A 25578-nucleotide genomic window follows, 5' to 3' on the forward strand; every position below is an offset into this window, starting at 1 on the left:
TACACAATGTCTGATATAAGGCTGTAAAAAATATAAAAAAGATACATTGAAAAAGTTATATTGAGTACAGGGCTGCCATCATAAATTGCAGGGCCTGTCAAAATAGACAGGACCCCTCTCTACCTACCTCCTGTGTGGTTTGAAAATTACCTTTCCCCTTGTAGCCAGCATCGTAGACAGGCAGTTCCCTGTTGTTCAGGACAGTGTCTTCTCTGGAGGCAGCGTGACAAGGCATTAGGCTGGCATGTTGGGTGCAGCAAGCTGCGGCAGCAGACATCCTACTGCCCTGCGCTATAAATCAAAAAGACTGGTAGTTGACCACTGGCAGGGGGTGTGTGCAACGGAAAGGCTCGGGCCCTCCCCTCTCTTTCAGATTGGCGGGGCCTGGGACAGTTTTACCCTCAGCACCCGATCCTCCAATCAGAATTGATAATTCTGATTGGAGGACCCAGCCAACATTATCAAAATGCTGCAGTCATTTCTGTATTTATTGAGAGAGTCAAACCTTGGAGTATAACGTGTTACTGGAACCAGCAGGGGAATGTTACTAGTGGAAAAAAGGCCTGGACACCAATGCTCCAATCACTTTTGTGGAGAATAATGACCCTTAGAATATAGAAACTGAAATAGACAAGTCAATAAATAAAGCCTCTTATAATGCTCACAGTGAGATAAACATTGCTACAAGGAAATTGTGATCTTACCGCTGCGCTAACAACCGTGTTAACTTCTTGTGGAAGACCTTCACCCTAGAACAATTTCAAAATAAGAAACATTCAGCAAGAAGTTGAAATCCAAAACAAAGTGTAAAGGTGTTTCAATAATAAAACATCTAAAGGAACAACAGTGCATGTACAGTATTTTATATTTTATAGAACTATTATATATTCCATGGAAGTAGGAGAGCACTCCCCATCTACTGTGGTGCCAAAACCCAAAAAGTCACAGTATTCACAGGTACTTCCACGAGTCGCAGAGCATCAGGATGGCTCAATGTCTAGCAGCCGTCACTGGAGCTATCCCGGGGTATGAATTTTTTATTTTTTTGTTTGCACAGTGATCAGCCTGTGCACATGAGCCCTGTAATTCACAAGCTGTAGTTACTATCATGGGCTCATTGTGATTTTTTATTTTTTTTTAGTAAATTTGGTCATATTACATTTACAATTATAAGTATGGGAAATGCGACCTGGTTGCAAAACAAATGCTAAATTCAGTGTTTGGAGAATAGTTTAATGAAAACTGCTTCAAAAGCCCTTTAATGCTAAACATAATGTTAATAAATGGACCCCCTAAAGCAGTGGTTCCCAACCCTGGTCCTCAAGTACCCCCAACAGTGCATGTTTTGCAGGTCTCCATACAGAATGACAAGTGCTATAATTAGCTCCACCTGTGGATCTTTTCAAATGTGCCTGAATAATGAGTGCACCTGCCGGGTGACCTGGAAAACATGCACTGCTGGGGGTACTTGAGGACCAGGGTTGGGAACCACTGCCCTAAGGGATAAATTTACTAAGGCTTCTAAAGTTAAAGAGGTTATGTTGCCCATAGCAACCAATCTGATTCTGACTATCATTTCTCTTTTGCATTTGAGAAAATGGGAGAGAGAATCTGATCATCTCTATCACTATCACCCAGTGGTGTAACAATGGAGCATTGTGTTAGCAGTACTCGTTGCTAAGAGAAGCACTGTCTTTTGCGGCTCCCTCCCGTCCCTGTCTCTCTGCTGGCGGGTCGGCAGGGCCGGCGCCACCACTAGGCAGGACTAGGCATTTGCCTAGGGCGCCGGCCACTAGAGGGCGGTACTGAGCCGCCGAGGTACCATAGAGAGGTACCAGAAAGCAGGGAGCAGGTAAGACTGTAGTCCTCCTCCCCCTCCCCAACCCCCATCCCGTCTGTTAATTAACGCTGCCGCCCGCTCCCTGCTCCCCGCTGGGGGGATTTCAGCGTGGCAGTATCGCCAGCGCACACACCATCCCCCCCCCCATGCTGCATTATCGTCTGCACCCACCCACCCACCCACCCCCCCCCGGCGGGCAGTGGGCGGCGTAGGGGGTTTTGCCTGGGGCGGGTGGGTGGCTTGCACCGGCCCTGCGGGTCGGCAGCAGCAGCGCCGGAAGATACACACAGTCACAACCGCGGAGCTGACTATTTACAACCGCCCCGCCCACCTGCAAAGAAGGGACAGGAGCGTGGGGTCCTATCAAAAGCAGTGCCAGCATCTACAGTGCACCCCTAGCAGCAGCGAGGACCCGATATCACCAGTGGAAGTGCGCCAGGGGAATAATGTCTGGCATGGAGCTTCCTTGGGGAGTGGGGTTAGAGCCATGAAGCCTATTGGGAGGGATGGGATAAGGGAGTGGGGCCACTGCCCTGGACCCTAATGGAGGGAAGGTACTGTCTGCCATCCATGGAATTCTGCCCATGTGTTCCCCAGACATTGCAGCACTATATAGGGAGATCATGTCATGCATGTACAGGGAAACATTGAATATATGTATGTATCTATGTATGTATGCATGTAGGAATGTATGTATGTTTGTATGTATGAGGGAGACATTGTATGTATTTATGTATGAGGGAGACAGTGTACAGTATGAATGGATACATGTAACATAGAAACATAAAATTTGACGGCAGATAAGAACCATTTGGCCCATCTAGTCTTCCCCTTTTTTACCCTTCAGGTAATCTCAACCCTTTTTAATCCTTATTTCTTTGTAAGTATATTCATATGCCTATATGTATGCATATATGTATGTATGTATGTATGTATGTATGTATGTATGTATGTATGTATGTATGTATGTATGTATGTATGAGGGAGACAGTGTATGCATGCACTGTGTATGTATGTATGTATGAATGAGGGAGACAGTGTGTGTATGTATGTATGTATGTATGGATGCACGTATGTATGTACAGTCAGAGGCGTAACTAGAATGATGTGGGCCCCATAGCAAAATCTTGGACGCCCCCGCCCCCCCCCCCCCATTGTCACTACCAGAGGCGTAACAAGAACTCACTGGGCCCCATTGCAAAATTTTAAGAAGGGCCCCCTTGTACAGGGGTAGTGTGGGGATAAAAGGTGTCACAAAAATATTCACTCAGGGTTAGGAGGGTACACAATGTCATACATGGGAGGGGGATGTTTGGCAAGTACAGGGTATCAAAATACACATACACAGCGGAAGGATGTAGGGGGGACAGGGTTTTATATACACACGCACAATAGTAGTGTGCTACAGGGGGGTCACACACAGGGATAGGGGGTACAGGGGCTCTGACACTGGGTGAGGAGGGTCACACACAGGGGTTGCGGGGTCACATACCAGGGATTATGGTGGTAAGGGGGTAAAGGTGTCACACACATTGGGATAGGGGTTACATGGGGGCATATACCAGAGATGATTGGGGTTTGTGGGAGTCACACACGCACACAAGAAGAGGGTAGGGGGGGTCACACACGGGGGGGGGGGGGGGTAGGTTGGTGCAGGGCTCACCAGGCACTTACCAATATGTGGGGTAATGATCTGCAGGGTGTCAGTGAGGGTGTCGCCTGTGTACCCAGGCACAGGGTGAAATGTAGACCTGCGGCAAGGGAATCCAGAATGGGGATCTAGCATGAACTTCTGCCAAGCACGATGTCCGTCTGGCGGGAGAGGGAAGCCGGCCAAGCACCACTCCTCCTCATGATGCAGCTCCTGGAGGAAGGAGGTGCCGGGTCTACTTGGTGGGGGAGAGGACAGCTTGGATCTCCGGCATCCAGCGGGGGTGTCATCAGTGGAGGCGGGGAACAGAGCGGGGGTGTCATCAGTGGAGGCGGGGAACAGAGCGTTTATGATCCCTATCATCTAGGTGGGTGACAGATCATCTCTGATCTCTAGCGTCGCCGTCTAGGGGGATGTCAGAGCGGCTCAGATGTTTGAAGTCCGTGGAGGCAGGGGAACAGAGCATCTCTGATCTCCGGCATCCGGCAGAGCTGCTCAGATCTCCTACACCCCAGGGGTGGGGGGTGGGACAGTGCGGCTCAGGTCTCCAGCGTCATGGGAGGGAGAGATCGTCTCAGATCGCAGGTGATGTATATTCACACTCGGGGGCTTCATTTCACAGTTAGATTCCGAGTCCGGAAGCTAGCAGCGGCGCTGACACCAGTGCGCAGCAGTGTACAGCCAACATGCGCGCATTGATTATACTTGTAGTACACTCAGGCAGTTGCGCACTGTCAGCTCCGCTGCTAGCTTCCGGAGTCTGAACACAAAGCAACTTCAACTCCTACCGCTGTCCTCCATCTAATAAGTAAAATGCTGGACTACCATCTATAGAGGGTGCAGTGGGTTGCCATGGGGCCCCCCAAGCTGCCGGGCCCCATAGCAACTGCACCCTCTATAGTTACGCCACTGGTCACTACAATGCCCATGGGGGGTTTGGGCCAGAAGAAAAAGTGAGAGAGGGTGTCGGGAGAAAAACAGTGCTGGGTAGAGTTGGGGAGAAAGACTGTCAGAGAGGGTGTTGGGAAGAGACAGGGCTAGAGAGAGAGCACAGGTATGAGTTGAGAGAGGGGATGGAGACTGCAAGAGAGAGAGAGAGAGAGAAGAGATGGAGGAACGAGAGAGGGAGGAAGCATGGGGAGGAGAGAGGACTTAAGGTGCCCACAGACGCATCAATTATCGAATGCGTTTTGTACTTTTTAAGCACAAATTGCATCTTATGTACAATTATTGGATGGTGTTTATGGGCTTGTGCGATGCGATGCGCGTTCCCGGGAGCCCGATATTGCATGTCTAAAAAAGTACGTGCTGCTTGTACTTTTTAGACTACATCTGAAATTTAACATTACAAACATGGGTTCATCACATGCATCCAAGTGCACATCTCATAGCAAGCTGGAAGAAAAATTGTATAGAACCATTGTACAGACAAAAACGGAATGGGATCATTCGTCAGACTGCATTTAGGTCTACAGTCATTAGGTCGACCCCACTAGGTCGACTGGCAGTAAGGTCGACCTGACTTAAGGTCGACGTGGGCCAAGGTCGACATGACTTAAGGTCGAATTTGCATAAAGGTCGACATGAGGAAGGTCGACTGGTCATAAGGTCGACATGGGTTTTTCACTGTTTTTTGATCCGAATGTCGACACAGTCGACATGGACACAGTTGGCAATGAGAATCGGACCCTCGCATCGCTCGCTTCGCTCGCAATGCTTCGGGCACGGTGCCTCGCTGCGCTCGGCACACTATTTTATTCTCCCACCACGCCCTAGTGGATGGTAGGGCATGAAATACCGCCTGTCGGCACATGTCGGCTCAAAAAACAGTGACAAACCCATGTCGACCTTATGACCAGTCGACCTTCCTCATGTCGACCTTTATGCAAATTCGACCTTAAGTCATGTCGACCTTGGCCCATGTCGACCTTAAGTCAGGTCGACCTTCCTGCCAGTCGACCTAGTGGGGTCGACCTAATGACTGTAGACCTAAGTTCATTCTAATAGATGACCGCATCCCACAAAAACGCATAGCACAGTACAATTGTAGCGTCTGTGGGCACCTTTATGCTGTGTACACACGGTCCGATTTCCTTTCCGATGTTGATGATATAGTCAACATCGGATCGGAATCGGATGCAGATCTCAAGGGTTTTAACTCTTGCGATCCCGATCCGATCCCGATGCGCGTTCACGTATCGGAAGCCCGAAAGTCTTGGCTGCCTTGTCTATATAGTGCAGATCTGCACTATATAGTCAAGATTGGATGCAAATCGGATGTGCCTTAAGATCCTATCCACGATCCTATCTGATCGGATCGTGTATAGGATCTTAAGGCACATCTGACCGTGTGTACACACCATTAGACTAGGGGCAGAGAGACAGGTGTGAAAGTTTGTGCTGAGAGCAGGGAAGAAAGAGGGAGAGAGAGCACAGGAGAGAGAGCACAGCAGAACAGACCCCCCCCCCCTACTATAGATGGCGCTATGTAACTACTACTTTACCCCCAACACTTAGAGGGGCCTAAGTCCCGCAGTGCCCCCCCATCCCCCATACCCAGTAAAGGAGCCGCTGTGTATGCACCGCCAGGACTGATTACGCTACCTCTGGCGGTGTGTATCCTCTACACAGAGGCTTCACCCTGACTGGTCTCCAAACTGTCAGGGCTCCACAGCACACCACTGATCTCAGACTCCGCCGCCCTGCGCCCAGAGGCGTAGCTAGGGTGGAGCCGGTGGAGCACAAGCTCCAGGCGCAGGATCATCACCTGGCGCCGGAGCAGCGCACCCTGCCACCGGCTCCGCCCTGCCCTGCTCGCCCGCTCCATGCTGTACCCGGCGAGAGCATTGCGGTGGCGATAGAAGCCGGAGAATGACGCTGCTGACTGAAGCGCTGAGGTCACAGCGCTTCAGTCGGGCGCCGGAGCTGGGCACCACCAGCCCGCCTGCCTCTATTTTTCATTCAAGTCTCTCTCCTGACCTGCTGGACCGCGGCGCTCGCCAATAAGCGCTTGCAGTCCAGCAGCCAATCAGAAGCATTGGTGGCAGCTGGACTGCGAGCGCCTATTGGTTAGTGCCGCAGTCCAGCGGGAGACTTAAATTCAAAATAGCAGTGGACAGAAGGAGGCGGAGCTGACGACTTGTAATTTATTGTGTGGGTCCCGGCGCTCAACTCAGCAGGTGCCATGCGGTGCAGGAGACGCGCTCTGCATCCTCTGCTCCTGACCTCTTGTTCCCGGCTACCGCAGCCGCTCTGTCTGTCAGGCAGCACCGGCTTATCTTCAGCACCACTCTCTTATTCACCCTCCTTCCTGTGCTGCTGGGGCTCCTCCTCTCTCTTCATCTTCCTGCAGCACTGGCAGCCACTATAATGACGCCTATTACAGAGGAGGGAGGTCCTTCATGTCACTCAGCCTCCAGCTGTCCCTACTCCTGCAAAGTAAGTGTCCAGAGACTCGTCTCCAGAATTCTGTGAGCACTGAACCTGCAGTGGGCACTGTGTGTATAAATGGTGCTACTATTGGGGGCTTTATGTGTATAAGTGTTGCTTCTACAGTGGGCATTATATGCATTATGTGTATATGGCACTATTGTATGCATGTGTATCAACAGGACTACTACTACAGTGAGCATTATGTGTAAAATGGGGGGGCGCGAAACATGCCCGTGCTCCGGGCACCGTGGCACCTAGCTACATCACTGCCTGCGCCTTCGCGTCATGAGCCGGAAGCTGGGTCTCCCAAGTCCTCCCCGCAGCCCTGGAAACTGCACAGGTGCTTTTGTATGTTGTCGCGCTGGGGCTGGAGAGTGATGTTGAGCCCCAGGAGCCTGGACTACCGCTACAGTGCTGCGCTGTCCCTGGGACACGGGACAGCTGCGCTGTCAGCCAACCCCTGCCCACAGTATTATTTAAACGTTAAAAGGGTGCAGGGCATTGTTAGCTTGGGCCCGGGCCCCCCCAGCCGCCGGGCCCCATAGCAACTGCATCCCCTGCACCCTCTATTGTTACGCCACTGTGTACAGTATGTATGTATGTATGTATGTATGTATGTATGTATGTATGTATGAGGGAGACAGTGTTTGTATGGATGCATGTATGTATGTATGTACAGCATTTATGTATGTATATATGAGCGAGACAGTGAATGTATGTGTGTACGGTATGTATATATGAGGGAGACAGTGAATGTATGTATGGATGCATGTATGTATGTATGTACAGTATGTATGTATGTATATATGAGTGAGACAGTGAATGTATGTTTGTACAGTATTTATGAGGGAGTCAGTGGATGGATTATGTATGTATGTGTGGCACCCCACAGCGGGTCCCACTAAGCAGGGCATTTGAAGTTGACCCCACCACAGAGAAGGGGTTAACTACCCTCCACACTAGTGCCGATGCTGAAGGACAGGGGGTGGGACCTACCCAGAAGGATGAATGGCAGGAGCCCGGCGAGGATTGGAGGGGGCCGCAGAGCGAAGGAGTGAGGAAGAGGCCGGAAGCGGAGGAGGTCCCCGGGGAGCGCGAAAGCAACACGGCTTATGGTGTGAGGGGCAGCGTGCGCCAAGATGAACACCGGAGACCCGGCAGTGTGAGGGGGTTAATCGCAGTACCGGCACCGGCAGTCACTCACAGCAGCCTGCGGGCGCAGGTGACGTCAGCCGCGGCTGCACAGAGGAGGAGAGAGCAGCCGCAGCACATGGAAGCAGCAGACACTGATACCGCCGCTGCTGCTGAGGGGAGAGAGAAGCTTACAGTAGCGCCGGAGACCGAGGAAACCCCCGGTGCCTGGTGGAGCCCACAGACAACTGGAGTGGAGGTGCTGGTCAGGAAGACCCGGCACATAGCGGCTGTACATAATGATTCCTGGGCCCCAGCGGGGGTAGTCCCCCATGAGAGGAGCTCCCCAGACCCGGAGATCTGCCCTACAGAAAATGTGAGTTTGGGACCTGGCGCCCTTAATAGTGCACCTGTGAAGTGCTCTATAGAGATAAGGGGAGATAGCAGGAGCCGGCCAAGTGCAGGGCCCAGTAAGGTGCTTAGAGTCTGGCCTAATTGTTACCAAGGGGGTGTCACCCCCCACTGTACCCCCAGCAGAGGATCAGTGGCCAGAGTCCACTGGCCTGCATCAGAAGGGATCCCCTGCCTTTCCCCAGCTTGGCCGTATAGCCCATTCAGAAAGAACCCATTGCACCTCACTTCAGTGCTTCTGGGTGAGAACCCCCACCGAGAAGTAACCCCCGCCCATCGTTATGCAGGCTACTTATCCGTAGGAAGGCCTGCCTCAAGAACCCCGGGCTACTGATCCGTAGGAAGGCCCTACTGTACTGGGACCCAGACTGCTGATCCGCTTTAAATGTGATTTGCATTGTTGATGAATATTGTAAAACATTTCCTCCCTTGTATTGCTGAGTACTGTAAAACATTTATTTTTCTTGCATTGTTGCTGAACATTGTAAAGCATTTCTTTTCTTTGCATTCACCGATAAGAGTTGTGCAATACTCCCCTTCCCTTGTACCATTGTTACATTTAAAACCACTAAAATAATTTTAGCATATTGACTGCAATTCTGTGGCTAAGAGAAAACCGGGCCTGCTTACTAGGCAGGCACGCAGGGGGGTTTCCGAGAGTCTAGAACCCCCCCTTGGTAGCCCATCCATCGGCGATGCCAGCCCATGCAGCAATGCCGATGAAACAGTACAGGTCTCCACTCTCCAGCATAGTTGCCAAGTCAGCTTATAACAAGCGGATTTGGGCTTGATTTTTTCGTGAGTTGCTTATTTTTTTTGATGGTTGCTTGTTGCTTGTTTTTGGGCTTATAATTTGTTTAAGTAGCTTGTTTTGGGCTTGTTTTATTTTGGGCTTGGTGTTGTTTTTCTCTGTAATTCAGCACAGAGATAAGGGACAAACACAGGTGAGAACTAGGCTTATAGAAATGGTAATGACTCCCATTATCTATGTTGCTGCTTGTGTGTATTCAGTAGGGCTAATCTGATTTTAACAATGATGCTTGAAGTAAGATTGTTCTATCTTTTCTTAAGATGTCCACACATGGTACAATTTCACAGGTGCGATGTGCACTCCCGCGCACTTTGCACAGCACAAAAAGTATGTGCTCACTAGATTGCATTACATCTCATTGCATCGCATTCAAAACGCATGCGATCTAGTACAAAACGTACAGCGCCTGTCGCACCATGGGCCTTATTCTAGTCCACTCTTCCTGACAAAATCTTTCTTAGATGGACAAAACCATGTGCACTGCAGGGGGGCAGCTGTAAAATGTGCAGATAGAGTTAGATTTGGGTGAGTTATTTTGTTTCTGTGCAGGGTAAATACTGACTGCTTTATTTTTACACTGCAATATAGATCTCACTTTGAAGTAAAACCCCACCCAAATCTAATTCTCTCTGCACAAGTTACATCTGCCCCACCTGCAGTGCATATGGTTTTGTCCATCTAAGAAGGATTTTGTCAGAAAGAGTGAACTAGAATAAGGCCCCATGTATGGTAAATATTTCTCAGTGCGTACAAAGAACAATGTTCACTTGAGATTTTTCTTTAGAGAAAAAATGAAAGTAAAATATCTCATATTGGGGGAGTTGTATGATGGCGCACTATGGGGAAGAATGGGAATCACCTGAGTAATGCTGGCAGTTTGGCTAGTTCAAACGGCTGTAGAACCTTGCACAACACGGAAATCAGCCTCCACTGCGCTTGAGTCAGGTGCAGCCCCGCTCCTCTGCCTATAGTCTACACGGTGGCAGTGTAGGCTTGAATAGCCTTTTGCTGCTCTTCCATCCTCTGCAGCATATAGAGGGTGGAGTTCCAGTGCATCACCACCTCTTGTTTAAGCTGATGGCAGGGAGGGTATAGGAGTATTTTCTGCCGCTCTAGCTTTCGGCCGGCAGTGGCAGAATGCCGAAAGTGTCCGCAAATTTTGTGGGCCACCGCAAGCATCTCCTGCACACTCCTGTCACTTCTGATAAAATGCTGCACCACCAAATTTATTGTGTGGGTAAAACATGGCACATGCTGGAAGTTGCCCATGTTTAATGCCCGCACAATGTTACTGGCATTGTCTGACACCACAAATCCCCAGGAGAGTCTAAGGGGGGTAAGCCACTGGGAGATGATTTCCCTCAGTTTCTCAAAGAGGTTGTCGGCATTGTACCTCTTCCTGAAACAGGTGATACACAGCGTAGCCTGCCTTGTAAGGAGCCGGTGTGCAGGAGATGCTGCTGCTGCAGAAGGCGATGCATCTACCCAGTGGGCTGTCACAGTCATATAGTCCTTAGTTTGCCCTGATCCACTTGTCCACATGTCCGTAGTTAAGTGAACAGTGGGTACAGCTGCATTTTTCAGGGCACTGAGGACACTTTTTCTGATGTCCCTGTACATCACGGGTACCGCCTGCCTAGTGAAGTGGAATCTAGATGGGATTTGGTACCGGGGACACAATCATCTGAGATATTATTTTATTTAGTAGATGCACCAGTTCACTGTTAATTAATTAATATTTATTTATGTCAGACTCAGTAGTACAGTAGATGCACCAGCAGAGAATATGTACTAGTTATGTAAGGCTGTAAAAAATACACCAGCAGGGGGGGTATTATAATGAATTATAAAGCAGATGCACAAGCAGACTGGTATACAAGTGGTTAAGTTTAACAACAGTGTTGCAGCACACTGCAGTCATATACACAATGTCTGATATAAGGCTGTAAAAAATATAAAAAAAAAATACATTGAAAAAGTTATATTGAGTACAGGGCTGCCATCAGAAATTGCGGGGCCCGGGACTGTCAAAATACACAGGGCCCCTCTCTACCTACCGCCTGTGTGGTTTGAAAATTAGCTTTCCCCTTGTAGCCAGCATCGCAGACAGGCAGTTTCCTGCTGTTCAGGACAGTGTCTTCTCTGCAGGCGGTGTGACAGGCAGTAGGCTGGCATGTTGGGTGCAGCAGGCTCCGGCAGCAGACATCCTACTGCCCTGCGCTATCAAACTGAAGAGACTGGTAGGCGACCACCGGCAGGGGGTGTGTGCAACAGAACAGCTCGGGCCCTCCTCTCTCTTTCAGATTGGCGGGGCCTGGGACAGTTGTATCGTCAGCACCCGCCTGATGGCGGCCCTGATTAAGTACACCATTTAGTGTGTTTTGATAATTCTGATTGGAAGACCCAGCCAACATTATCAAAATGCTGCAGTCATTTCTGTATTAATTGAGAGAGTCAAACCTTTTGTTACTGAAACCAGCAGGGGTATGTTACTAGTGGAAAAAATGCCTAGACACCAATGCTCCAATCCAGTGGTTCCCAACCCTGGTCCTCAAGTACCCCCAGCAGTGCACGTTTTCCAGGTCACCCAGCAGGTGCACTCATTATTCAGGCACATTTGAAAAGATCCACAGGTGGAGCTAATTATAGCACTTGTGATTCTGTATGGAGAGCTGCAAATCATGCACTGTTGGGGGTACTTGAGGACCAGGGTGGGGAACCACTGCTGCAATCACTTGTGTGGCGAATAATGACCCTTAGAATATAGAAACTCAAATAGACAAGTCAATAAATAAAGCCTCTTATACTGCTTTCACATTGCAGAAATGGGTAATGACGCGGTATTCTTAAATGGGACTTTAAAACAGGTCTGAGCCTTGAGACCTTTCACATTGCAGGTGAAATCCATTTTAAAAATCATTTAATACCATTCAAACATTCAACCCGTTTAACCCACAAGGGACACGTTTCAAGCCATTGAAATAGAGCTGTTCAAACTGCTAAAAAAAACAGCTTTAAAACGTGTAGGACTCTGCTTTTTACCGTGTTGAAATACCGGTTAACTTTAACCGGTAAATCAACTCTGGCGCTTTCACATTGCAGCCTTAAACGTTTTAAAATGGAAAAAAACCAGCAATATACCGTTTTAAAAGTGCAGTGTGAAAGGGGTATTATAGTGCTCACAGTGAGATAAACATTGCTACAAGGAAATTGTGATCTTACCCCTGAGTTGCCAGCCGGGTTAGCTACTTGTGGAGGAGGTTGAACCTTGAAGAATTGCAAAATAAGAAACATTCAGCAAGAAGTTGAAATCCAAAACAAAGTGTAAAGGTGTTTCAATAATAAAAATCCAAAGGAACAACAGTGCATGTACAGTATTTTATATTTTATATAACTATTATATATTCCATGGTAGTAGGAGAGAACTCTCCATCCACCGTGGTGCCAAAACCCAAAAAGTCACAGTATTCACAGGTACTTCCACGAGTGGCAGAGCATCAGGATGCCTCAATGTCTAGCAGCCGTCACTGGAGCTATCCCGGGGTATGAATTTTTTATTTTTTGGGCACATGAGCCCTGTAATTCACAAGCTGTAGTTACTATCATGGGCTCATTGTGATTTTTTTTAATTTTTTTTAGTAAATTTGGTCATATTACATTTACAATTATAAGTATGGGAAATGCGACCTGGTTGCTAAACAAATGCTAAATTCAGTGTATGGAGAAGCCCTTTAATGCTAAACATAATGTTAATAAATGGACCCCCTAGGGATAAATGTACTAATGCATCTAAAGTTAAAGAGGTGATGTTGCCCATAGCAACCAATCTGATTCTGACTATCATTTCTCTTTTGCATTTGAGAAAATGGGAGAGAGAATCTGATCATCTCTATCACTATCACCCAGTGGCGTAACAATAGAAGGTGCAGGGGGTGCACTTGCTATGGGGCCCGGCCGCCCTGCCATTTATGGGGGAGTGGGGGCATGGCCGTGGGCACAGCAAGGAACCCCCTGCACCAAGTTTTTCAGGTTTTTTTTATCCACCACCGGTGGAGCTGTGTGTTAGCAGTACTCGTTGCTAAGAGAAGCACTGTCTTTTGCGGCTCCCTCCCGTCCCTGTCTCTCTACCGGCAGGTCGGCAGCAGCAGCGCCGGAAGATACACACAGTCCCATCCGCGGCGCTGGCTGCTTACAACCACTCCGCCCACCTGCAAAGAAGGGACAGGAGCGCGGCAGTGCCGGCAAGTACAGCGCACCCCTAGCAGCAACGAGGACCCAATATCACCAGTGGAAAGTGCCCCAGGGGAATACTGTCTGGCATGGAGCCTCCTTGGAGAGTGGGGTTAGTGCCATGGAGCCTATTGGGGGGGATTGGATCAGGGAGTGGGGCTACTGCCCTGGACCCTAATGGAGGGAAGGTACTGTCTGCCATCCATGGAATTCTGCCCATGTGTTCCCCAGACATTGCAGCACTATATAGGGAGATCATGTCATGAATGTACAGGAAGACATTGAATATATGTATGTATGTATGTATGTATGTATGTATGTATGTATGTATGTATGTATGTATGTATGTATGTATGCATGTATGTATGAGACAGTGTATGTATTTATGTATGAGGGAGACAGTGTACAGTATGAATGGATGTATGTATGTATGTTTGTATTTATGTATGAGGGAGACAGTGTACAGTATGAATGTATGTATGTATGTATGTATGTATGTATGAGGGAGATTATGTATGTATGTATGTATGTATGTATGTATGTATGTATGAGGGATACAATGTATGTATGTATGAGGGAGACAGTGTGTGTGTGTATGTATGTATGTATGTATGTAATGGATGCACGTATGTGTGTACAGTATGTATGTATGTATGTATGTATGTATGTATGTATGATGGAGACAGTGTATGTATGGATGCATGTATGTATGTACATTATGTATGTATGTATGTATGTATGTATGTATGTATGTAGATTGCAGGCTTTGTTCGGCACTCCGGACAAGCAGGTAATCACCACTGTGCCTTCCACGAGATAGTATAGCAAAGGTTTCTTATACAAATGAATGTACAAGGAGGAGGCGGCACTCGATTGGGTTTGAAAAAGTGCTTTTAAGTATTCAAATTAATGCATATGACAACGTTTCAAGACATTTACAGTCTTTTCATCAGGTCATTTCATGGTAGCAATGAAAGTGCAATGTGCAAAAGCAAAAACAGTATCTTACCTCCTCTTGAGACATTATATAGGTATGCTGCACACATACCTATATAATGTCTCAAGAGGAGGTAAGATACTGTTTTTGCTTTTGCACATTGCACTTTTATTGCTATCATGAAATTACCTGATGAAAAGACTGTAAATGTCTTGAAACGTTGTCATATGCATTAAATTGAATACTTAAAAGCACTTTTTCAAACCCAATCGAGTGCCGCCTCCTCCTTGTACATTAATTTGTATAAGAAACCTTTGCTATGTATGTATATATATGAGCGAGACAGGGAATGTATATTTGTAAAGTATTTATGAGGTAGTCAGTGTCATCCTCCCTGCCCAGCGCGCTGCTCCCGCTGTCACCCTCCTCCTGCCCGGCTCCCTATGCAGCCTCCCCCTGCTCGGCTCTCTGTAACCGACATCCCCCGCCCGCTGTCATCCCCCGCACGGCTCCGGGGCTGGGCTGCACATAAGAGTTAGCAAATCTTATGTGCAGCCCGTCCAACCTCCCGACCCCGATCCGATGCGCACGGGACCGCGCATCGGATCGGACGGGGTGTCTGCAAGTGCGATTTGGGCCGATTTCACGGCCCGATTCATCCGAATCGGGTGAAATCGTGCCCAAATCGCATAGTGTACGGGGGCCTTAAGGAGCACTTTTCAGATTCTGGAGCCCCGAGGCAGCTGCCTAATGGTAGATCCTGGTTGAAGAATCTGTGAAAATTACATTTAAAACCACTAAAATAATTTTAGCATATTGACAGCAATTCTGTGGCTATGAGAAAACCGGGCCTGGTTACCAGGCAGGCACGCAGGGGGGTTTCCGAGAGTCTAGAACCACCCCCCCCCCAACCTTGGCAGCCCATCCATCGGCGATGCCAGTCCATCCAGCAATGCCGATGAAACAGTACAGGTCTCCAGCATAGTTGCCAAGTCAGCTTATAACAAGCGCATAACTTCCAACATATGAATGTCTGAAATCGGTACACATTCAGAATGGGGGCGTGATCAATGGTAAAGGAGGCGTGTTCATTAGTAAAAGGGCGTGCCCACACCCCCCTTTCTGAATGAGTACTGAGCATAATATATATATATATATATATATATATATATATATATATCAGATTAACGCTCCCTCACGTCCCACCGTGTTATGAGCACTGCCCATAGTGTACTCAGGGAGGCTGCAACTAGAAAACACTCCAGCCAGCCCTTCAGAGGATACAGGAACTGTAGGGCAGTGACAGCGCGTCCTGTGCAGCGTCATAGCTCACCCCTCTAGTTACTGCCGGTAAATACAGCGCTGCCCATAGTGTACTCAGGGAGGCTGCATCTAGGGTCCGCGGGCTGCGTGGCGTCATGACGCGACGCACGCTGCCGGGACCGGCCGCAATGCACCCCAGGGAATGGAGATGGTGCCTCCGTGCTGGAGCAGATTCCACAGAATCATTCTGCACCCGATATGCAACAAAAGTAGGAGCTGCCTGAATATTTAAAAAAAACGGTACATTCAGTACACTCTGATTTAGTCGGTACAGACCATTAAAAACGGTACTATACTGGCTAAATCGGTACAGTTGGAGGGTATGCAAGCGGATTTGGGCTTGTTTTTTTCGTGAGTTGCTTATTTTTTTCCATGGTTGCTTGTTTTTTGTTTTTGGGCTTATATTTTTTTTTAGTAGCTTGTTTTGGGCTTGTTTTATTTTGGGCTTGGTGTTATTTTTCTCTGTAATTCAGTTATTCAGCACAGAGATAAGGGACAAACACAGGTGAGAACTAGGCTTATAGAAATGGTAATGACTCCCATTATCTATGTTGCTGCTTGTGTGTATTCAGTAGGGCTAATCTGATTTTAACAATGATGCTTGAAGTAAGATTGTTCTATCTTTTCTTAAGATGTCCACACATGGTACAATTTCACAGGTGCGATTTGCACTCCCGCGCACATTGCACAGCACAAAAAGTATGTGCTCACTAGATTGCATTACATCTCATTGCATTGCATTCAAAACGCATGCGATCTAGTACAAAACGTACAGCGCCTGTCGCACCATGTATGGTAAATATTTCTCAGTGCGTATAAAGAACAATGTTCACTTGAGATTTTTCTTTCAGAGAAAAAATGAAAGTAAAATATCTCATAATGGGGCAGTTGTATGATGGCACGCTATGGGGAAGAAGGGGGTATCAGCGCATGTTAAAGCCCCATACATTAGTCCGACTTGTCCTAAGGACAAGTCGGACCTGATTTCCCCCTGCAGCTCCCCGGGAGGGGGACACACGATTAGGTACTTGATGTGCCAAGTTTTGCAAATGATACATCACATGCGATGTATCATTTGCAACTCCCGGGGAGCTGCAAGGTGGAGAGAGCAGGGGGGCGGCGGAAATCGAGGTGGCGGGCGGCGGACGCTGCGAGGCAGCTGGGGGGCGCTGCTAGTAGCGCAGAGGCAGCGGACGCTGCGGGGGCTGGGGACAGTGACACAGAGGCGGCAGTAACATAGAGCCGGGCAGGGGGAGCCAGGAGCTGTTAGTACTGAAAAAAAACAGCCCATACAATGAATGGGCAGCCTGTGATTGGCTGAGCGCTCTCTCAGCCAATTGCTGACTGGCTGAGAGAGCGCTCAGCCAATCACAGGCTGCCCATTCATTGTATGGGCTGTTTTTTTTCCAGCGCTGACAGCTCCCGGCTCCCCCTGCCCGGCTCTATGTTACTGCCGCCTGTGTACCCCGCAGCATCCGCTCCCTCTGCGCTACTAGAAGCGCCCCCCGCCCCCCTGGTCCCTCCACCGGACGGAGCACTGACAGCTCCCAGCTCCGGCTCCCCCTGCCCGCCTCCTTCGCCGGCATCCCCCGCCCCCCTGCCTATCTCCCTCGCCAGCATCCGCCGCCTCTGTGTCCCCTGGCCGGCTGCGCATAAAATTTAACAAATCTTATGTGCAGCCGGTCCGACCTCCCGACTCTGACCCGATGCGCTCGGGACCGCGCATCGGGTCGGACCGGGTGTCTATACCTGCGATTTGGCCCGATTTCACTGCCCGATCCATCTGAATCGGGTGAAATCGGGACCAAATCGCATAGTGTATGGGGGCCTTTATGTGCACTTATACCGCTTCTCCCCCATGTTAGAAGGAGCAGGTGTGCACAGGCCGATATGCAAGGTAAATGTATGAACGGTCCACAGCGCTGATTGCACCGCCCTCTGCCGCTATCCGCTCCAACAGCTGCAGGCTGTTAATACATCCTGTCGATGTCCCTTCCTGGGACACACACACGCCCACATTTGGACCCCTCCCCCCCATGAAAGTCCTTCGTTTGCCACTGGTTATGGCTTATACCCCTTTTACACCGGCGAAAAATCCGGGTCAGCGGCGGGTCAGACCCGGAACTTCGGCGGTGTAATTCCCTAACGCCGTGTCCCTTTACACGGGACTTCTACCCAGGTCCTGACCTAGGTAGAACACGGCTAGGACCTGGGTAGAGGGCGGTGTAAATGGGAACGCCGGGTCGGATGACCCGGCTCCCATTTACATGAATGAGGAACGTCCAACCTGCAGACCGCAGCGTCCGCAGGTTGGACGGATTGTCAGTCTGACACTGACAGCCGGCGCTGCTGTCTGCTATACTCTACACACATGGCTTCTATCACCCTAATTTAGCAACATCTATGTATTTTTTGTTAGTCCTGTAACAAAAATAATGCACATAAATGACTGACTGACTAAAAGGTGTGCAGAAGCTACTGGTCACACGGCAAGCCTTATAAGGGGGGAGGGGAAGGGCGTACTACTATGCATAGCTTCATGACCTGGCTCTTCTAGAGTCCTACTACATACACCAGACAGTAATATAAACCTTGCAATTGACAGTGTCTGTCTTCCTCCATGAGACTACACCAAGCACACTCCGAGCAGCTGATGCTACCTGCCCTGCTGCACTTCCCATTCTTCACAGTAGCGCAGAGCTTGTGCCATTATGCAGGGGAGGGGAGGTAGCATCATCATACAGCAGTCCCGATTTCCATGGGAACATCTCAGTTTTCCAGGGGGGGGGGGCTGTTGGAAGTCCCCCCTGTCAGCTGCTGAGCAGATTTAAATAGACGAACAGCGTCTATTCCCGCAGCCTTCGGTGCGCACATATGTCCTGCTTCAAAGACTCTAGAAGTTGGGAGGTACTATATGATACCGTAGCTCTAAAAGTGCATCCAGTGCTTAGAAAAGCATAGGTTGGACATACAGAGCCAGATTCTCTAAGCTTCAAAAGTGATAAAATGAAGAGTGGCTTACACTATCTGTAAATGACGTCAACGCGTTTTGTAACCACAATACACTGGGAACTTTTTCCGTCTTGAAAAAGTTCCCGGTGTATTGTGGTTACGAAACGCGTTGACGTCATTTACAGCTCTCGTGGAGTATCCAGCCTTCCTCCAGCCGGAGTGTACCAAACACACTGAACGCCGAGCTAAATCAGATCTCGCCAAAAACTAAACAGCAGCACAGACAATTCCTTCCATTTGCGGTGAGCACATCTGACCGGCTTTCCTCCTCCGGCTTTTCGCTCTCAACAACTGAGTGAGGGAGATCTCTGCCGGCACCGACGGGGGTGCGGAAAGTGCATTAGCCATCTGCCATATGGCTTGTTACGCTCTGTGAGTATACAAGGATCCACGTGTGTTACCATATCTGCTATTGACCGGTGATTGACTTTCATGCCATACAACTTTCTTGCGTGTCCATATACATGCTAATGAACTGTCTACATATTGATATACCGGCTTATTAACCCTACTAACACAGAGGCTACCACCACTTGCTATACTGCTACTATAAAGAAAAACTTCTTTGGTACCATTAACCCATTTATTACTGGAGACTCCATATGATATATATATATATAAATTGGAGAAAGAAGGGCACTCAGGGACTAGATGCTGGTGAACGTAGGACAAATTAATTGCCTGGTGGTCTACGTTTCGGGGTCTCCCCCGTCGTCAGGACAAAACAATAATATTGTTTTGTCCTGACGACGGGGGAGACCCCGAAACGTAGACCACCAGGCAATTAATTTGTCCTACGTTCACCAGCATCTAGTCCCTGAGTGCCCTTCTTTCTCCAATTTGTGTCTTCACGGGCTGCAAAGCCCTCAGGGGGGCACCAGGGCAAGCTACCCATCTGGACTCAGTATAAGTCCTGGGTGCCGGTCTTTCCCTTGGATATATATATATATATATATATATATATATATATATATATAGAAAAAAAGGGGGGTTCCCAGAATGCGCCCTTCCTAAAATGCGGGATAATAATTGTTTGAAACTTTTTTTATTAAAAGGTTGTCTTCTCAGTGAGGATGTTAGCCTAACATGTTGGGCTAACATCCTCACTGAGAAGACAACCTTTTAATAAAAAAACGTTTCATCGTTAAATCTTTTTATTGTTAAAGAATTACTCTTTTGTACCGGCATTGTAAATTCCGTTTGGTGTTGGATAAAACAATTATTATCCCGCATTTTAGGAAGGGCGCATTCTGGGAACCCCCCTTTTTTTCTATCTCTATCCTGGGTCCTGCCTAACAGAGGGCCCCCCAGAATTGCTGCCATACATATATAGAAGCGCGGTTGGGGTAACCTGTTCCTATATATATATATATATATATATATATATATTGTTAAAGTCGAGTTGCATACACGCCATTTTACGATAGTATGGCCGCCATTTTGGTTCGCAGAGTTGCGCAAATAAAGTTTCCATACCCGAGTCCATACCCGAGTCTGTGTGACAAAGTGGACCAGAAGAGTAGCCATACTATTTCACATAAATTCATAAGAACATACTGACACAGTTTGGGGTGAAATGTTGTACATACATCACCAACAATACTGAAGACCCAGAAGAAATCATAGATCATCGGATGGATGAGATTCTTCAGCTTAAATGGGAATTTAGAAGGGAACACAATATCAGCCTGGCAGAAATAGGTAACAAAGTCAGCGAATGGACCTCCTGGTTGAATCCCATGCACTGGTTCTCCGGTTTAGGAGAATGGGCGCAGGGAATCATAGCTAACATAGGAAAACTCCTTCTCTGTATCGGTGGTGCCATCATAGTCTTTGTGCTACTGTTCAAATGTTTAAAGGTGGTGACCCGGGGAAAGACAAAAAGTACAGAAATCATGAGTGTAAGAACGAGAGATGCAGAGGAAGACCAGGGTTTGGTATATGACCCTAGAATCGAAATCACCTCCCTTTAAAGAAACCATATTTGTGAACGTGTATATGTTGTAACCTCCCTTGTTTTTATTTTTATCCCCAAAATTGTACATTATCCTTCGTCACCCTGAGTAGATTGTTCGATAAATGCGGCCCATCGTTTATCCATGATCCTGGATCGGCCAAAGAGCAGATGGTTTACTCCCCTTATATGTTCAATTCACGGATCCTAATTTCTCTGTTAGGATTATGAATTTCTGTATTGTTGTGTAAAATGTTTTGTATTGTAACAGTTTTATATTTACTGTTAAAGGGTGGACTGTTAAAGTCGAGTTGCATACACGCCATTTTACAATAGTATGGCCGCCATTTTGGTTCGCAGAGTTGCGCAAATAAAGTTTCCATACCCGAGTCTGTGTGACAAAGTGGACCAGAAGAGTAGCCATACTATTTCACATAAATTCATAAGAACATACTGACACTAAATAAAATATAGTTAAAGGTTTAGAACGCCACACATAGCTTAGTTAGCATTGCATACATCTGTCTGTATAGTGTTTAGTACCGTTCCGTTCCGTTTCTTATGCGCAGTATTCCGGTCATTGCGAATATTTCGCAATACACACGGCCCGATAGTTATGGACATAATCCATATTCCCAGGACAGTTTCTGTTGAAAAAGGTATAACAAAGGAATCCAGATGTAACCGGTTTCTACTGCTATTTACAACCCCTGACGACGAAACCAACAAACAAAGAACTCCAAAAGTTCACTCCCCTGCACCTATTCAAACCAGGTGCATCATTTTACCCCCAATCACAGAGAACCTGACATACGACCCCCGACCAATAGGAATGGCCTTTGAGCTCCCCCTTCTGACCCTATAAGATAGGTGACCCAGGGCGGCCTTGGTCACTTCGGCACATCTTCCTTTCCCTGACCTTCGACCGGGCTATAGTTCAACCCTGAACGATAGCGAGCTCTGACCGGACTGCGCAGCGCATATTTGATGAGGAGACGGTAAACGGTTGCATTCACGGTATTTATTTCCATTGTATTGTTGGCTGATTGTATCCTGTATCTGTATATTCTTCCCCTAGTAGAGCCTGTTTATTATACTCATTGTTAGACATTTGTATCACTTGTTATATCTGTATTTTCTATTCCTGTAACCCCCTGTTGTCCGTTAGGGACTTAAATACATCTTTTTACGGAGTTCCTATCTCCTTACTTCTATACTGTGGTTGTGTCTGTTTATTCGCATATAGCGATAAGGTATATTACGGACACTGTCCTTAAAGGTATATTCGCAGATTAGAGTCAGAGTACTGTGAAAGGATCTCTTATTAAGGTATTGGTTCTTTGGTGTACAATACACTATAAAGGTACGCTACGCTGCGCTACACTTTGTTCGCACGTAGCTAGGTATAAAGGGTACGCTGGTTACGGACATAATACGTAACCTGCGCTTTTCACTTATTGTTTCTTTGGTCATTTTTATCGCCATTAACAATTGGGGGCATCGTCCGTCCGTTTCACATTCTAGAGCTCAGTACCGGGCGCGCGGCTTGACCTATACCAGCAAAAGGGTGGAAGTATTTATTATCCATTGCTGGATAGTCCAGGTCCGCGGCGGTGCGGGGTTCGAGAAGTGCTAGCGTTGAACCCGAAGTACAATAAGTGAAATATTAAGCCACGTGTTTTAAAGCATATCTAAGTGTTTAGTAAACTGTACTTCTGCCTGCCACAAGTAGTTTAACGGGGTATAGTGTCTTGAGTTGCTTGTTTAGTACAGTATATGTGCCACGTGCGATAAAATTCGCACACGTGGAGACAAAGGCCTGTGTTTTATTATAGTACATAGAGGATCCCTTCTGTGCAAAACTATAACTTTTATTGTTAGTTACTGCAGGACCAGAGACTCCGCCACGTGGCGATAAGTTCTGGGCCTTTTACAGTAACATAAAGCGTCTATTGTGTATTACGCAAGGTGCGCGCGCACGTGCCCATATCGGGAAATTTTCGCATCTTTGTACGTGATTTACGGATTAAGTGCGGGAAATATTTCGCATCTTGATACGTAACTTTCGGACGAAGTTAAGGGATTTATTCCACATTTAGGCGCAATTACTGCGTATAGCGAAACTCGAGCGCAACCTTGCAAATACACTATAGAACACGTGGGTGGCCGATTCATCGGCGGCCTGTGAACAGGTTTAACAAAACACACGTACACACGTGGCTGTTCACTGGCACTGCACATGCAGCACACATAGGAACGCAAAGGTGAACAGTATTGAATCACTAAATTTATTTAAAACAGTATAGTAATATACTGTGGATAGGGCGGTGATTAATAAAAGAAAATAAGTTTTTTTTCTTTTTGTTCATTTTCCAAAAACAAGCAACTCAAGCATTATTTTAATAGATTCCTATAGCTATTTAAAAGGGATTTATACCTGCATAAGTACCTAGTGAGAAGCTACCAGCCTGGGAAGATTTTCTGTACAGAAATATTTCAAGTATAAGCATAAGACCAAGGTGTAACTAGCGCCCAGTGTGAAACAAAACTGAGGCGAACGGGTGTGTGACGGCACGACTCAAGCGCAGTGTAGTCCAGTGTAGGACAGTCCAGGTAGGACAGGGTGCACGTGACGACGTGCCCATAGGAACTGCCCCTCCCGTGGAACTACCTATTTTGATCCACTAGGAGGGTACAAGAAGCTAAATCGGAACCCAGTGATCCGATTAGCTGATTTAGAAAAAACAGTTTTTGGGGGTACAGGAAAACAAGTTTGTTGTGCCCTGGAAAAATTAGGCCGCACCTTGCAAGTTGGCTAGTAGTTCGCTACTAGTTGAAAGACTTGGTGATTGAGTATCATACCTCGTACCCTTCGCGCCTCACTTGATTGTGGGAACGTTCTAGGTCGCTGAGAAGTGAGTGTTTGGGGAGCTCTCAACTTAAATAACCCACCGGTATCTACTAGCTGTGAACGTCTATTCCTGTAATTATGGGTAATAACGGGTCACACAGTGATAACGTGTCAGTTAGGGAGGAAGCGAGTCGACCCAAAGGATCGGCGGCTTTCATTATGTGCTGTAAGCACGGTGAACGAGCAGTTGTTTACCAAAAGAAATGGAAAAAGATGACACAAGGCAGCAAGTTAGAATTTCCCAGTGTTGGTAGCTTTGATCCAGAAATCTTATCGGCAGTAAAAGATGAAATATGTCTACTCTCCAGTCGTAAGAAGAGAGTGAAGCACATAGAAATTCTTAAATTGTGGCAGAAGGAAGGGCAGGAACAATGGGGAATCAAATGTCTGGCAATGCCAGATACAATCAGCCACAATAAGAATGCAGCCGCTACCGCTCCCCCACCCCCATATGTGCCGAAGGGGTTAATAACTAATAAGCAAGACATGAGCAATAATGTAACCGTTGCTAACTTATACCCTGTCTTATCCCCTTATAAGGAAACCCGAGAGGAAAACGAGCAGCTGTTGGCACTGGCCGTCTCCCATGCAATTAACATGATTGAAGGAAAGGCTGAACCAGCAAAACCTGCTGCTGGGGCCCTTGCACAGGGAGAGGAGACGGCTGATGCCAACAGCATAGTCTTGGACCCAGGTAAGAAAGCACTACACAGCACAGACACAGACGACTCCCAAGCAGGTCCCAGTAATGCGGATGTGGTACAAACATACCCTGTACGCACACTGGAGGTTCCCTATGGTAAGGCAGACAGAGAGGGTGTGATACCTACCAGGAAGATGACCATGCTAAACCCATGGACACGGTTAGAGCTGTGATCCATCATTACAGATTTCTCTGATCCTAGGAAAGATCTGGCCCTAAGCCAGAAATTTGTAAGGGATCTGGGAAACTCTGATGAACCCACCAACAAGGATTGGAGAATCATGTTGAGGGCCTGTCTCCCTACCCACATAGACATCCCGAAATTCATTCAGGACAGTGGATTGAAAGTGGATAGGGAGATAAATGATGAGATCAACCAGGAAAATATACGCCTAATCAACTTACAATTGGGAGTATATTTTCCTGCGGCAGTGGAATATAGCAAGATTTTCACCATCAAGCAAAAGGATGGTGAAACCGCTGGTGATTATTTCACCAGGGCCTTGAAAACGGTATCAAAATACACTGGTGTCTCCGAGCCTAAGGACAACCCCCACCTGAGGGAGATGATTGTCTCTGTGCTGGTGGAAGGGCTTAAAGATAATCTGAGAGCCAGAGTCCAAACCTCTTTCCCAAATTGGCGTGGAATGACAGTGGATGCCCTACGGGAATCTGCTGTGGACCATGACCGTAACATTAAGAAGCACAGAGAACTGCAAACTGATAAACTGATGATGGTTAGCATCCAAGCTCTTACAAATGCCCCAAATAAAGCTGCATACCAACGAAACACCAGGGACACAGGTAGAAAGCAAATTATTTGCTACAACTGCAATAGAGAAGGACACTACTCAGCACAATGTAAGTCAGGAAACCCCAGGAGTTACAAAACACATAGGCGAGAATGGGAATCTCACCAAGGTGAGACACGGAGATACCCAGCCCCTAGACAATGGGAGGAGACAGACAGGTCACGCAACATGCCTCCTCCCCATTTGATGGCTGACACTGTACTAAGGGCAACCCAGGTAAGACAATAGGAAACAGGTCATACCTGTATCCTACAGCCAGTTAGACTAACACAACACCTTAGAGAGGAACCTCAGGTGAAGGTTGATATAGCTGGAGTAAGGCAAACCTTCTTGGTTGATACAGGGGCGGCCAGATCTGTTCTCAACACTCCTCTTCACTTGGGTTTCACCAACCAATCAGTAGCAGCAATTGGGGTAACA

The 25578-nt window shown here is 47.6% G+C and overlaps 1 protein-coding gene across 1 annotated transcript in view; it reads right to left on the reverse strand.

Moving 5' to 3' along the window:
* The window catches only part of LOC146027287 (uncharacterized), a 163015-nt gene that overhangs the window by 75612 nt on the left and 61825 nt on the right, over positions 1-25578 (reverse strand). Inside the window, exons 4-5 of the mRNA XM_083158221.1 lie at positions 12499-12543; positions 705-749 (exon numbers count right to left, since the gene is read on the reverse strand). Of these exons, the coding sequence (XP_083014347.1) occupies positions 705-749; positions 12499-12543 (90 nt within the window). The remainder of the gene's footprint in view (positions 1-704; positions 750-12498; positions 12544-25578) is intronic.

Source organism: Crinia signifera, chromosome 8, assembly GCF_055691185.1.
Source record: "Crinia signifera chromosome 8, ASM5569118v1, whole genome shotgun sequence".
NCBI classification, from domain to species: Eukaryota; Metazoa; Chordata; class Amphibia; order Anura; family Myobatrachidae; genus Crinia; species Crinia signifera.